The sequence below is a fragment of the Monodelphis domestica genome, chromosome 4, assembly GCF_027887165.1.
Source record: "Monodelphis domestica isolate mMonDom1 chromosome 4, mMonDom1.pri, whole genome shotgun sequence".
In the NCBI taxonomy this organism is placed as follows: domain Eukaryota; kingdom Metazoa; phylum Chordata; class Mammalia; order Didelphimorphia; family Didelphidae; genus Monodelphis; species Monodelphis domestica.
In genome coordinates this window covers 441,345,458-441,359,963 of record NC_077230.1, presented here as the reverse complement: position 1 = coordinate 441,359,963, position 14,506 = coordinate 441,345,458, and the positions used below count along the sequence as shown (strand labels likewise).

General features: G+C 41.0%; 1 protein-coding gene across 1 annotated transcript; it reads right to left on the bottom strand.

Moving 5' to 3' along the window:
* Positions 1–429: 429 nt before the first annotated feature.
* On the bottom strand, positions 430–11,174 carry LOC100618946 (zinc finger protein OZF-like). Its single transcript, XM_007492483.3, has 5 exons — positions 10,907–11,174; positions 10,105–10,228; positions 6,728–6,854; positions 3,992–4,087; positions 430–3,015 (listed from the first exon to the last, which is right to left on the bottom strand). The coding sequence occupies exons 2-5, from the start codon at positions 10,135–10,137 to the stop codon at positions 1,745–1,747; spliced, it is 1,527 nt and encodes a 508-aa protein (XP_007492545.2). The 5' UTR covers positions 10,138–10,228; positions 10,907–11,174; the 3' UTR covers positions 430–1,744.
* Positions 11,175–14,506: the final 3,332 nt, after the last annotated feature.

Below are 14,506 nucleotides of genomic sequence, written 5' to 3'. Positions count from 1 at the left end.
AGGGATTTCCTCTTCCCTCTGTCCCTTCATTATCCTTTCCTTATTTTATCAACAACCTCATACCCAAATTAATTAGATCTCTTGATTTATACTAGAACTTGAACTTGATTTATACTAGAACTTGAACCGAGTCTATGTGTTCGGAGGGAACTTCAAACCCCTCAGTTAAGCAGGAAATTGAGGAGAAACAGACATCCTTTAGGCTAGACTGACTGACTCCATTGGTAACAGCTCAGCTTAGAGAAAGAGGAAGTGTCACGTAGTATTCAATCCTGAAGGGCTGTCCATTGGTTCCTTCCTTTTCAAAGACCCCCTTGCTATTACACTGGTGAGCTATAAGAGCAAGTGAAATTCTTATCCCCTTCTCTATTATACTGTACCTGAATAGAGGGAAAATAGTTATCAGAGGGAGGAGTAATTAGGACGTTGTTCATCTCATTGAAAAGTTTTATTGTTTAGCATTCAGATTTTAACCAATAAATAATGAATATTAAACTACTTCTCCAAGGATATGATTTCTCAAAGGGACATGAGATTCCCTTAAGCAAAAAAAAATGTATCCCCATCACCATTATCCCCAGAAAAGAGGGTGCTTTGCCTCTTGCTTATGAAGGGAGTTGTGTCCTGTTTCTCTAGCCTGACAGCTTAATCTTAGGATGTCCCCTGAGTGCCCATTAGTTGACATTTCCAGAGATAAGCTGTACTTGGACACCTCAAATCCTCCATTATTACATCATCAGAAGGGTGGGACTTCTGTTCAGACCCACAAATCAGCCCAATGCATCATAAGCCTGATGCCATGGATAGAATGGACTGAGCAGTAAGGCTCAGGTCCCCAGTTCCTGCCACATCTTTCCCATGCATTCTTAGTTTCTGTAAGATCTGTATGTGACAGCAAGAGACAGGAAACAAGTATGTGCCAATTAAGTAGAGTGGGTAAAAAAAACTATAATAGATACTGACAAATAGTGAGGAAGAGTGACAAGCATTAATCTCTCAGAGAAAAAGTCTTCGCCATTGTAATATTTTAGGAAATTTGGGGTATTTCGTGAGGGCTCCTCTGTGGGACTGTATATAAAGGCTGAGCTACAGCAAAAGGCCTCTTCAAGTTCTTTAAACAATAGTGATCACCCTCCTCCTGAGGAAAATATCCAACTTGAGCACATTCATTAGGTTTTTCTGCACTATGCATTCTCTGACATGAACTAAGAGATGATCTCTGGTTAAAAGCCTTCCTACAGGGAATCCATCTGGAGCTGCTCTGTTCAGAAGACATTATCTCATATTGAACAAGCTCCGGACTCTCCATTTCAATGTCTTTCTTCATTTAGGAGAGGAATAAGATTTCAATCCCAAAGGAATTCTCAGTTGGGAACATGATTATTGCCTGAAGGCCGTACCACACTGATCAAATTCCTACATTTTCTCTCTAGTGTGGATTCTTTCATGTTAAATGAGTTAAAATGGCAATTATAAGATCAGTATCATGCATGAGATTTCTCTACAGTGAGGATTTTCTGAAATGAAACAACTATGGAACTTCATGTGAAAGTCTAATTGAATTGATGGCATGCATAAAGGTTCTCTCCAATGTGGATGCTCTGATACCTAGCAAGATGACTCTTTAGTGTGAAAGCCTTTCCACATTGCCTATATTCCTAAGGTTTCTTTAACTCACTGTTTACATTCATAAAATTTCCCACAGTGTGGATTCTCAGCTGTTCAGTAAGAGAGCCTTTCCACATTATATACTTTCATAAGGTTTCTCACTAGTGTGAACTCTCTGATGTTTATGAAGATGAGATATGTTTCTAAAAGCCTTTCCACACGTTCTACATTTATAAGGTTTCTCTCCAGTGTGGATTCTCTGATGTGCACCAAGAGAACTGTTCTTTGTAAAAGCCTTTCCACATTGTTTACATTCATAAGGTTTCTCTCCAGTGTGGTTTCTCACATGTACAATAAGAGAACCCTTATGTTTGAAAGCCTTTCCACATTGTTTACATTCATAAGGTTTCTCTCCAGTATGGATTGTCTGATGTGAAGCCAGTTGGTCCCTCCGAGTGAAAGCCTTTCCACATTGTGTACATTCATAAGGTTTCTCAATAGTGTGAACTCTCTGATGTTTATAAAGATCAGATTTATTTATAAAAGCCTTTCCACATTGCATACATTCATAAGGTTTCTCTCCAGTGTGGGTTCTCTGATGTACACCAAGAGAACCCTTCTCTGTAAAAGTCTTTCCACATTGTTTACATTCATAAGGTTTCTCTCCATTGTGGGTTCTCTGATGTGCAGCAAGGCGGCTCCTCCGTGGGAAAGCCTTTCCACATTGTTTGCATTCATAAGGTTTCTCTCCAGTATGGATTCTGAAATGTCTGGCAAGATGGCACTTCCGAGTGAAAGTCTTTCCACATTGTTTACATTCATAAGGTTTCTCTCCAGTGTGGATTCTCTGATGTCTGGTAAGGTTGGTACTAATTGTAAAAGCCTTTCCACACTGATTACATTCATAAAGTTTCTTCTCTCCAGAGTGGCATATTTGATGAGAACCAAGCTCAGAGTTTGGCCTGAAAGGTCTCCCAACTTTATTATTCACAGTAAGCATCTCTATACATTTACTTTTGGGATGGCTAATGAGGTCTGAACTGCAGTCAAAGGCCATTTCGGCTAGGTTACCTTGATACATGAGCATTTCAGGAGGTTTCTCTGGCAACTGAATAAATCCTTCTTCTTCAGGAAAACATCTGCTGTATTCACTATCCCGAGAAGAGTAATTTCCAAAGGTCAATTTCATATACTGATTTAGGACTGAATATTGGCTGAATTTCTCTGCAGTTTCATCAAATTCATAGTCACTCATTGGAATTTTATTTACCCTAATATCAGCATCACAGATTTCTCTCAAAATAAAGTCACAAGGACTCTCATTCATGCATCTCTGGGGATCAGATCCTTCTACAAAAAGGCTCAGATTGTTACACATCTCCTTCACTTCAAAATTAGTCTCTGCCTCTGAAGAAAACAAAGCATGATATAAATACAGGAGGGCATGGACATACACACACACACACACACACACACACACACACACACACACACACGTAAGTTTTTTCTTCCCCAGGCCAAAAGGAGTTTTGAAACTTAAACAAGCAAAATCTGTCCTTGGATACACCATTTAGTCATAATTGCAAGAAGAATAATATTAGAAATATTTTCACATACAAAAGCAATGAAACTTCTAACTGAACTCTGACACAGGCAGGCTCAAGATTCTCATCACAGTTTGCAACTCATGTCATGAGTAAAGAATGAAGGAGTGACTGGACCAACTTCCTTGCAGCTAGACTACAATTCAAATCCTGTGCCTGAGCATGCTTTGTCCACTTTATAGAACAGTCTTTTTCCATTGCCCTTTCTATCTTTCCTTTACAAGTCAATCTTGGGGCAGTTGGGTAGCTCAGTGGACTAAGAGCCAGTCCTAGAGATGGGAGGTCCCAAGTTCAGATATGACCTAATGATGTGACTCTGGACAAGTAACTTAACTCCCATTGCCTAGGCCTTACTATTCTTCTGCCTTAGAATCAATACACAGTATTGATCTTCAGACTCAGGTAATCTTTGATTATTCTTTTAATTTTGTGTATCTGGTAACCTTTTAGATATTTTCTCATCATTATGTAGGCAGTATCACATGGTCAATCTTGCTAAATTTTATATGCTAAGCTGAGAAACAACTTCACTCTTTTTAAGTCATGCAGTAATTCTCAAAGTGGAATAAATGTTTTCTTTTTTTCTCTATAGACAAAAGATATTTCACCATTTACTCTACCATGCTAAATATTTAGTATCATACTCATATCCATCTCTCAGGAAATGAATAGCTTGATTCTTTGTTGGCCTGCCACCCCCCAAGATAGCATTCCCTTTTCTATAACAGATAAAAGTTTATGGGTAATAACCCTTATGCACCTGCTTTCCCCTGACTCACCTAGACAGGAGCTCCGTTGTTCTTTTTGCCCTAGCAACCATGGTGATTCCCATTGCTGAAAACAGGTGACAAAATTTTCTCTGGGAACTGTAAGTCCTGGGGATAATGAAGAAGGAAGGGATCAGGAGAGAAAAATAAAAAATTTGGTCATCACAACAGAAAGCAAAGGCTACAGAATGGTTTTTGTTGTATTCACTGTTGGGACATTTGCAGGAGGGCAGAGATCATGAAACACATTTGCATCAGAAAATTCCATCTTGATTTACCTCTTGTAATAGAAGGTTAGGCACATTATTTCAACACCAAAATTATGTAGAAATTAAAGACAGTTGAATTAAAACATTAGGAGGTCAGAACTTGGAATAAGTAGGTAAGTGGTTTCCCTTGGGCAAATTACTTAACTTCTATGTAACTCACTTGCCTCATTTATCAATTGAGGACATTAAGAATATCAAATTCACAGGGATGTTGTGAAATTAATGACAATTATGAACTTGTTTACCTAGTACAGAACATAGAATGGGTATTTTAAAATGCTTATTTCATTTTTCTTCCTAACAGTTGGAATGGAATTTGAGGGAAGAATAAAGGATATTTTATATAATGTTAAATGTACTAGATGAGGCAGAATTTGGGATTTTGAGCTACAGTTTTATACTTCCTTTTAAAATTTTATTTCCATATTGTTTAATTTTACCAATTTTCCCACATTCCCTCCAACCTCTGTCACTTTTAATAGCATATTGGCCAATCTGTTATAGGTGAGTTCCTTTAATTTACTTCTCTTATCAAGAGGGATTTAAGGACACTTCCTCATATAATTATTGATACCTTTAATTTCTTCTTCTGAAAACTGTTTATTCATAACTTTTCATCATTTGTGAATTGGGGAATCACTTGGAGTTTTATAAATTTTGACTTAGTTCTTCATACATTTGAGAAATGAGCTCAGAGAAATGTTATAAAACAATTTTTTCCAGTTTGTTGTTTCTCTTTTAATCCTGGTCACTTTGGTTTTGTTTCTACAAAAAAAAGTTTAAATTTAATATTATTCATTTTATGTCATTCTCTATCTCATTTGGTCATAAATTCTTCCCTTCTCTATAGATCTGACAGGAAAACAACTTTATGTTCCCTGAGTTTACTTATAATATCACCCTGTATGCCTAAGTCATATGTCCACTTTGACCATATCTTAGTACAGGGTGTGAGCTATTGGTCTACACTAATTTTTGCCATATGGTTTTCCAGTTTTCCTAGCAGTTGTTGCCAAAATAGTGAGATCATTTCCCCAAAGCAGGGATCTTTGGGTTAATCAATTAGATCTCTGAGGCCATTTGCCATCTATTCCATTGATACACACTTCTATTTCTTAGCCAGTATCAGATTGTTTCCATGATTATTGTTTTACACTACACTTTTTGATCTGGTACTGCCAGAATTTTTAAAAATATTAATTCCCTTGATATTCTTGATCTTTTGTTCTCCCAGATAAATTTTATTATTTTTTTAGTTCTACAAGAGTTCTTTGGTACTCTCATTGTTAAGTCTCTGAATAAGTAAAATCATCTAGGTAGAAATATTTTTTATTAGAATAGCTTGGCCTACATATGAGCAATTAATGTTTTCCCAAATGTTTAGATATGACTTAATTTGAGTGAAAAGTGTTTTGCAACTGCTTTAAAATGATTCATGTGTTTGTCTTGGGAAATAGACTGCCAAGTATTTTATATTGTCTTGAGTTATTTTAAATGGCATTTGTCTTACTAACTCTTCTTGTTACACTTTGTTGGAAATGTATAGAAATGCTGATGATTTATGAGGGCTTATACTGCATCAGGTAATTTTGCTAAAATTATTACATATTTCAACTAGTTTTTTTAGTTGTGTAGCATTCTCCAAGTACAACATCCTATCATTAGCAAAGAATGATAGTTTAGTTTCCTCACTGTTTACCTTACCTTCTTCAATTCTTTTTATTCTGTTATTGCTAAATATTATATGTCTAGTACAATAATAAATAATAGTGGTGATAATGGGTATTCTTGCTTCAATCTCTCCACAAACACATATAAACAGTTTGACTTTATTGTGTCCTGTAGTCCTGGTTTTCAGCAATTTTCCTTTCCTTCCAGGATGGTTATCATGGTCTGTGAGCAAGGTGCTCTGAAAGCTACTGCTGACTCAGTCTGCTCTAGGGACTACTTATGGTTTGTAGGACTCAGAGAACTGGCAGTTACTTTGCCCTGGGACTAAGGGCTTTACCCCAGGTTTGAAGTGGCCAAAAGTGATTTTTGGGGTCTCACTCAGTCTTGTGGGAATCAATCCCAAGTAGTAAGGGGCTGCCTTGGCATGTAGAGGGTTCCCATCAAAGTCGTTCAAGGAAATGCTGCCTGAGTATTAACAGAATTTGCACACAAATTTCAGGTCTCATTAGAGGCTGGCCTAGATGACTTCTGTGATTAGCTTCAGAAATGTAAATCTGTAACACTGTTTTGAGTTTTCACCTGAAGCTACCTAAAACACAAGAGGAGGAAGAATGGAAAGTACCAGCTTCCCATCACAGAATTCAAAGACTTTTTTTAAGGAAAACACACAGAAGGATAATCTTATGCAGAGATCAGCACTTTTGCTTTTCTAATTATTGGCAAAGGCATAAAATCCTGCACATTTGGCATGGAATGAAGACATTCTCTTCATGGCAGATTCAGAGTTCACAGAGGATATGGTCCTTACCCACAGATTGTAGATTCCACACATTCTCCAGCATGACCTCCCTGTACAGCTCTTTCTGAGCATGATCCAACAGGCACCACTCCTCCTGGGTGAAGTCCATAACCACGTCCCTCAATGTTATTGACCCCTACAGTAACAAGTCATGAGATTTAGAGCTTAACCTTAAGTATTCAACTAGTTTGGTCCTGATCAACCAAATGCAGAAAATGAAAGCACACATGTGATTTACCCCAAACTCATAGCCTTGAAGAATGTCAGAGCCAGCGTTTATTCAGAGCACAATGGAATATTGACAAAGGCATTTTGTATCTGAAGTAAGAATCATGTTGGATGAATAAAGACTATAGATGTGTCTCACTCTAAAATGCTTTTCCCTATAGAATTAGGGAGAGGGTATGTGTTTTCTGTGAGATGTAGGAAATTCTCCAGAGAAGAGAGAAGGTGATCTGAAATTCCTCATTACAAGTATTAGAATTGATCTGGTAAGAACATTTTTGAGGTTTGTGAGAAGATACCAAGTACTGCATATTCTCAGGGGGAAATATTACCAGTGATTAATGAGGAGAAAACAAAGAAAAATTCTCTACTGAATTTCCTAAAAAGGCTGAAATACTCACTCTCATCTAGATGAAAGCATAAAGAGTATTTCATAGAGTTATATAGGATGAGACTCTGATTCTAGCTAAGTGAAAGATCACTCTCCTGTTATATTCAGAGTTTGGCAAAAACATTAGGTATGATATGCCTTAGCCAAAACATCCTGTCTTTGCTTTTTGATAAATGTCATTTCATATTTAGTTATTATACAGAAGGAAGAGTAATTATAATGCAGAAAGGAGGGACTCTTCACCTTTTAAAAAGAGAACATTTTATAACTGGGGCTGGGGATTGAACTCATTCTTAAGAAAGACATTGACAGTATAATGCCTACAATTCTCAAGAGGCAGAATTTCTTCTTCTTAAATTTATTTATTAATCAACTGGTCATTTAATGTGGTTGGTTGACTCTCTCCACAATATAAAAGAACAAAAAATCTCTCTCTCATATATATACATTTATTTATCTCCCTGGTGACCTGACTACTCAGTCCCTTCCTTAGACATCCTCTTAGATCTCAGATTCATAAATAACCATTGCAGGTCCTGGTGTATACAAGGAAGGTGTCAGTCCAAGCTTTCCCTTGTCTTCTGGCTGGCTTAAGACATCTCAAAATGGGTCCAAGTTCACCAGGGCTTGCCAGTCCTCCCTTTAATCTACCATGAGAGCTCCCTCCTCATTTTGCTTCCCTCTTTCCATATTCCCTTTCATACTCTAAGAATCCAGTGACCCTGGAGACTTTTTCCTCACCTGAAACTCCATCCCCTGACCTTGCATTTTTGGGGCTTCCTTTCCCTCTTACCCCAGCCATTATTGCTCTCCCTACTAGTTTCTGCCTCCTGAGTTCACTGGATTCGTTCAGGTCTGGAATAAAATCCTGCTTTCTTTGTCAATGCTGAGATGGGTGTGGGATGGGGAAGAAGGGAGGGAGACAACATGTATCATAAATTTGGAAAATTTATGTAAAAATTTGCTATTAAAATAAAACAAAAATCAATTCAAATTTTCTGCAAGAAACCTTTGTGGATCCATCTTCTTCCTTCGATTTCCTGCAATTTATCTTCTACATATTGAAAGGAAAATTGTTTTATTTCCTTTATATTATTAATCATGAAACAACTGATCACATATGACCCTTTATTCAAGTAACTTTAATTGTTAAGAGAGAGATCCATTTATTCACTAATGGTGTATAAGTTATCAGTTATAATTGTAGAATATTCACCAAAGTATTCGAAGGGATAGCCTGGTGTATTAGAATATAATAGCAATTAATGCTATTAAAGTCTTCTGTTGGAAGAATAAAAGCTTTAGGTCTGTGTAGTTATCTAGAGAAACTGAAACCCATGTAGGAGGAAGTGGGTTCATTGGGATTAGTGAGTGTCCAGCTGGCCCGAAGAGATCACACAAAAACTATCCAGGCATCTTCAGATACGGTTTAATCCTTTCATGATTTATATTAACTAAATTCCCCAAAGCATTGTGGCCCAGAAAGGTTAATACATTTTCTGATCTCAACCTCGTACTCAACTTAGGACTCTGTCCCAAACATCACTGCATGTTTCTGAACATCCTATGAGCCTTCTTCTGCCTTGTCGGTGACTTGTGCTAATTATCGGTGATTGTATGTCTATATGACACCTTTGCTCCCGGCTGGGGGTGGTGACAGCTCCAGCTTTCATTTACCACAATTAAAGGTTTGGACCTTCAGCTCAGAATTATGGCCCAGACATTTCTTTATTTCACACACTTCATCAATATGATGTGATTAAAGCAAGAATTCAGGATTCTCAGATCCCTTTGGAATAAGTTCTGGGGATTTGCAAGAGCTTTTCTTTTAGGGGTTCTGTTTTCTGACTCCTCATTAAAGATCTCCTCTGAGCTGAAGTATGCCCCATCTCTTAAGGGGTGGCTTTTTGGGTCAACTCCTGTCACATCAGAGATATTGCAGTTCCTACTTTTTTCACCATAATTTCTAATGAGCCACGTGCAGGGTCATAGAAAAAGGCCCACAGGGGTAGTTTTGTGACTCCACCAGAGTTGAATTTGTTGAACCCGAGTCTTCTGTGGAGTTGAATGGACTTTGTCTATACCTGGCAGCTTTCTAGGTCTTCACAGAAGGGAAAATCTGTGTAGGTCCACTGGACAGGATCCAAGTGGTTTAAGGGATTGTTATTCATGATCTCTAGAAAGAATTTACCGGGGGCAGCTGGGTAGCTCAGTGGATTGAGAGCTAGCCCTAGAGATGGGAGGTCCTAGGTTCAAATCTGGCCTCAGACACTTCCCAGCTGTGTGACCCTGGGCAAGTCACTTGACCCCCATTGCCTAGCCCTTACCACTCTTCTGCCTTGGAGCCAATACACAGTATTGACTCCAAGACGGAAGGTAAGGGTTTTTAAAAAATAAAAAAAAAATAAAAAAAAAAGAAAGAATTTACCTTTGGGGGACGTCTAAAGCTGTTCATTTGATACAATTGCCTCAGTCCCTGGAATTGTGGGACACACAGCCATCCCCCACTGAGGGAGGGTGTCACCCTGGAGGATGGATGAATAAATGACAGTGGTTGTGCCTGTCTGTCTGGAACCTGGGCCTGCACATTCAGGCAGGGGCTACCAAGGCCCTGGAAACCCTCCAGAACACATTATATACAGGGGCAGACTGGGTTGACCCTTGAGCTCAAACTGAGGGCAAGCAGTGATGGCACCCCTGGGGGCTGGGAAAGACAGAAGTCCTAGTTCTCCTGGATGCCACCTTAGGTCTGGGGATGGACCGCACTCACCTGGGAAGGGAACCTCAGGGTCTTGGGGGCCATTCCCTCTGGCTCTGGGGTCTCTGCTCCAGACAGACTGTGCTCCTTCAGGGGGGTGGGAGCCCCAAGGTGGGCAGACTTCCGCTTTGTACACCTGTGGAGAATTAGGGAGGGGGAGGGATGAGAGTGGCTTCCAGGCCCTTCCCTGGCCTCACACGGGGAGCCTCAGGCTTGGAAAGGGCCTTGGACTGGCCAGGAAGAAGCCTCCCACCCTCTCCTGCACCATCTTTTGCCTTCACTCAATTCAGAAATTGCATTGGCTGGAAGGGGTGCATTGAGGGAACTCCTTGGAGCAGTGGTTCCAGGGGAGTGGAGTCAAGGGGGGGCACTGCAAGGGAAGACTGGCACCAGGTGAGGGCTGGGGAGATCGTGATGGCATTTCTTCAGTGCCCGCGATCCGAGCTCCTTGACGCCGTGTGGGCACAGGCATCCCCCCGCTGCCCCATGACTCACGATGGCTTCTCCCCTTGGTCTGTTCTAACTTGAGAGTCCCCTTTGGGGAACCGCCCGGACCAGCCCCCGCAACCCCTCCCCCAGCTGCCTCTCGGTTCCGGTGGGGTCGGGGCGTTCTCTCCTCTGGGGAAGGGCAAAGCCCCGCCAAGGCTCGGGTTCCAGACAGAGCCGCCCCGCCGGACACCGGCACTTCCGTGTTTGTCCCTTTGGGGTAATCCTTTAAAGCGATGGAGAGACACGGACACACGTGAGACACGGACCCGGAGAGGCATCACACTCGCCCCGTGCACTGACATTCCCAAATACCGCCCTGACGCACCTCTCCGGTGCCCAGGTGGAGAAGATCCCCTTCTCTCTCCACCGCCTCCTTCCCTCACAATCCCGGCTTCAGTTAGCCGTAACTCGTCCACACGCGTCTTCTCTCTCCCCAGGACGTAGAGAGCAGAAAGTCTCCTCTGCCAGGGCAGGGAGACCCGGTTGCGCCTGTGCTCGGGCTCCCTCCCCAGCCACCTTAAGGAAGAAAGGTCCAGAAATTAGGACTGAGCCCTCCGGGAGCGGAGACTTCCCTTCTGACATTCCCAGCATGCCCTGGGATGGCCACAGGGGGAGGTGCCAAGACTTCCGTGAAGTCATCACACAGGCATTCTGGGAAATGTAGTCCTTTGTGCAAGCCCTAGCTTTGGCGCCCTGGTGGAGGAGGGGCCATACACGAATTGATCCCCAGCCTGGGTAGTTGCAGCCTTCTTCCTCCTCCCCTGTTTCCCCTTCCAGTCCTGCCCCGCATCTTCTTCTTTAGACTGGAAGCTGCTTCAGACTACAGCCTGGCATACTGCAGGTGTTTAATAAATGTTGACTGATCACTCACTGGATCTGTGATCCCCAAGCCTGGGGAGGAGGTGCTGGGTCGCCCCTTCCCACAGAGGAGGAAACTGAGTGTCAACATGGAATCTAGAAGCCGCAAAGTGGCAGCCTAGAAAGATCCGATGAACCCCAAGCTATAGAAATAGCTTGTAAATTGGAGACCCCAAAGCTGGGACTTGTTCCCGGGAAGTCCCCTGTGAATCCCCCCTGAAGGGAGTCTCAGGCTGGCTGTCTCAGACTGAATCTTGGACAATAAAGTAAGTGACAATCCCAGTTAGGTGGGGCTAAGCAGATGCCAAGTCCTCCTTTTGTCTCAGCTGGTCTTCCCCAGTGAATCAGAGACTCTTTCCAAGAAGACCCCCTCCTGGGCAGGGACCACCCTGGTGAGTCTCCACTGTAAGCAGCCCCTTCACAGCCCAGCCTCTGGCCAGGGTTCCTTTCCCAAGCTGATTGTATCCTGTCAGTATAGTTGGAACCCTCCAGTTTCCTGGTAAGCAGAGTCAGGTCCATCATCTTTCCCTGCCCCAGGATCCCCCCAGATGGTATAGATTTTGTTTAATAAACTCCCTCCTGTGTGTTACATTGTTGGTTATTGTTTCATCCTTGGGATGGATTCACCTGGCACTTCAGAAGATAGTGGTAAGAGGAACCTTACAGCCAAATGGGAAGGGCTTTGCCAAGTCTCTAAGTCTCCTGAACTGGGCTCAGTATCCTTTTGCTCTCCCTTTCATTCCGTTTTAGATTTTCCCTCAAACCAGATACAGAAGCTACCTTTGTAATTCCTCTGGGAGTTCTAGTGGTACCCACCCTGGCAAAAAGCTGGCCCTACATCTAATGTCAACTGTGTTTAGGGAAGCCCTAAGTGTACCCCTGTCCTTGGGAACTCTACAGAGAGGCAACATCTGAGCCTTGTCTTCCTTGTCCTGATTAAAGAATTGTTTTTTCTTTCTCTTTTTTTAAACCCTCACCTTCTGTCTTGGAGTCAATACTGTGTATTATTTCCAAGGCAGAAGAGTGGTAAAGGCTAGACAATGGGGGTCAAGTGACTTGTCCAGGGTCACACAGCTGGGAAATGTCTGAGGTTATATTTGAACTCAGGACCTCCCATCTCTAGGCCTGGCTCTCAATCCACTGAGCTGCCCCCAAAGAGTCATTCTTTCTAACTACTTTAGTGGTTTTTGTTTTTCAAGGCTGAAATAACTGTTAACAACAAGAGATAGTTATATTCAGCCCTAGACATGATTGGAGAGAAATGCCATTTGAGGTTAAATGGTATGGAATATAATTGGAAGAAATGCTATGGAATTGGAATATGCAAAAAAAATTGGTTAGTGATGCAAGCAGTCCAATGTGTGTCTTTGTTAATGTGCAGGTATAGCTCTGAATCATGGGAAAGCTGAGAGGGTGCTTGACTGAAGTCCCTAGAAAGAAACTTTAGACCTGACTGTGTATCATGGCCAACTAAGACCTGTCATTCATTAATATGCCGAATAGGGAGAGCTCTTCTCCCTTATTGTTGTCATGTCCCCTTTTTCTCTGCTATGGAAAGTTTTCTATAATCATGAAAGGTCAAAAGTCTGAGAGAGGTTAATGCTGAAATCCATGGGAATTGAAGATGCAGATATGTAGAATTTTAGCCATTCAAACAATCAGGCCCATGAATTCTGAGTTTTACTTTCTCTAGAGCTGAGTAGCATTTTTCATCCAATGTCTTTCAGAATAGTCTTCCATTAGTGTAATATTGAAAGTAGCAAAGCCATTGACAGGTAATTGTTGTAAATATTGTTGTTACTATCTACAATGTTCTTCTGGTTCTCTGCCCTTCCATTTGCATCAGTTTATTTAAGTCTTTTCAGGTTTTTCTGAAATCATCCTGCACTTCATTTCTTTCTTTTTTTCATTGGGCAGGGGAAAAGTGAGGAAATAAGCATTTATATTTATTGTGGTTATTTAGGCATTTTCAGTAGAGTCTGGCACTTCATAGCCCCCATTTTTTGGAGAGGGGGAGTTTTTTTTTCTAAACCAACTTTTTAAATTCTAAATTTTACAAAATCAAATAAAACAAACCTTTTCATATACCAAGAAAAATATTATACTTCAATGAAATCACAAATCACTTATATGTTTAGCTTAATTTTCATCATATCTCCATAATAAATCTCATCCACAAGTGTTCCAGGCCCTTACTACCCTCCTGGTATTACACAATATAGGGACCGCCTGCAGTTCCTATATAATTTACTCATGGGTGGTGACTTGAGATGGAGAATGGAGACTAGAATAAAATGGATGAATAGATAATGGAGATAGAAGGAGAATTGCGGAAATAAAAACTCAGAGACAACAAGTTAAAATATGTGGGGAGTAGTGAGCTCCTTTATTATTTCTTTTGAGCAAGATAACAAGAGGAGTAATTAGAAGAATGAGAAACAAGATAACATGTGGGGAGCTGGGAGCTCTGTAATCCTTCCCATGGGACTATGAGCCAGAAGATTAACAGGGAACATGTGGGGCAACAGCGTTGCGAGAATCAAGTGAAAATGAGGAGCAATATGGCAAGACCAAAGAGATGTAAGAACAAGAGGTTCAAGAGGCAAGAGGCAAGAGCAAGAGGAGGCTCACACATGTTCCCCAACTTTTATTGGAGATTTTAGGAATGTGAAGTGGGAGGTGATTGATGAATTCATGACATGATATAGGTTTTAACATAGGTTGAATTGACAATCACGAAATCAAAGAGGAGGCGATTAATCCAACATGTGCTTTGGAAAGGAATGTGGTCTGACAAAGCTTGAGCTAGGACACTGTGGCCAGCAATGCCCCACCCAGGAATTCACTTGTCCTTTGGACTGTCACTTTCTATACAATGATCATTAACTGATCTGACCATGTGTCTGGTAAATGAATATATAGGATACAATATCAGTACATCAATCATACTTCCAAGATGCTAACATGCCTGGTATGCTACAATTTATATCCATGAATACGCATATCAATAAAATAGAGGGGGAAAATGAAATATGATCAAATAAAAAATCCCCAGGTAAAGACTGAA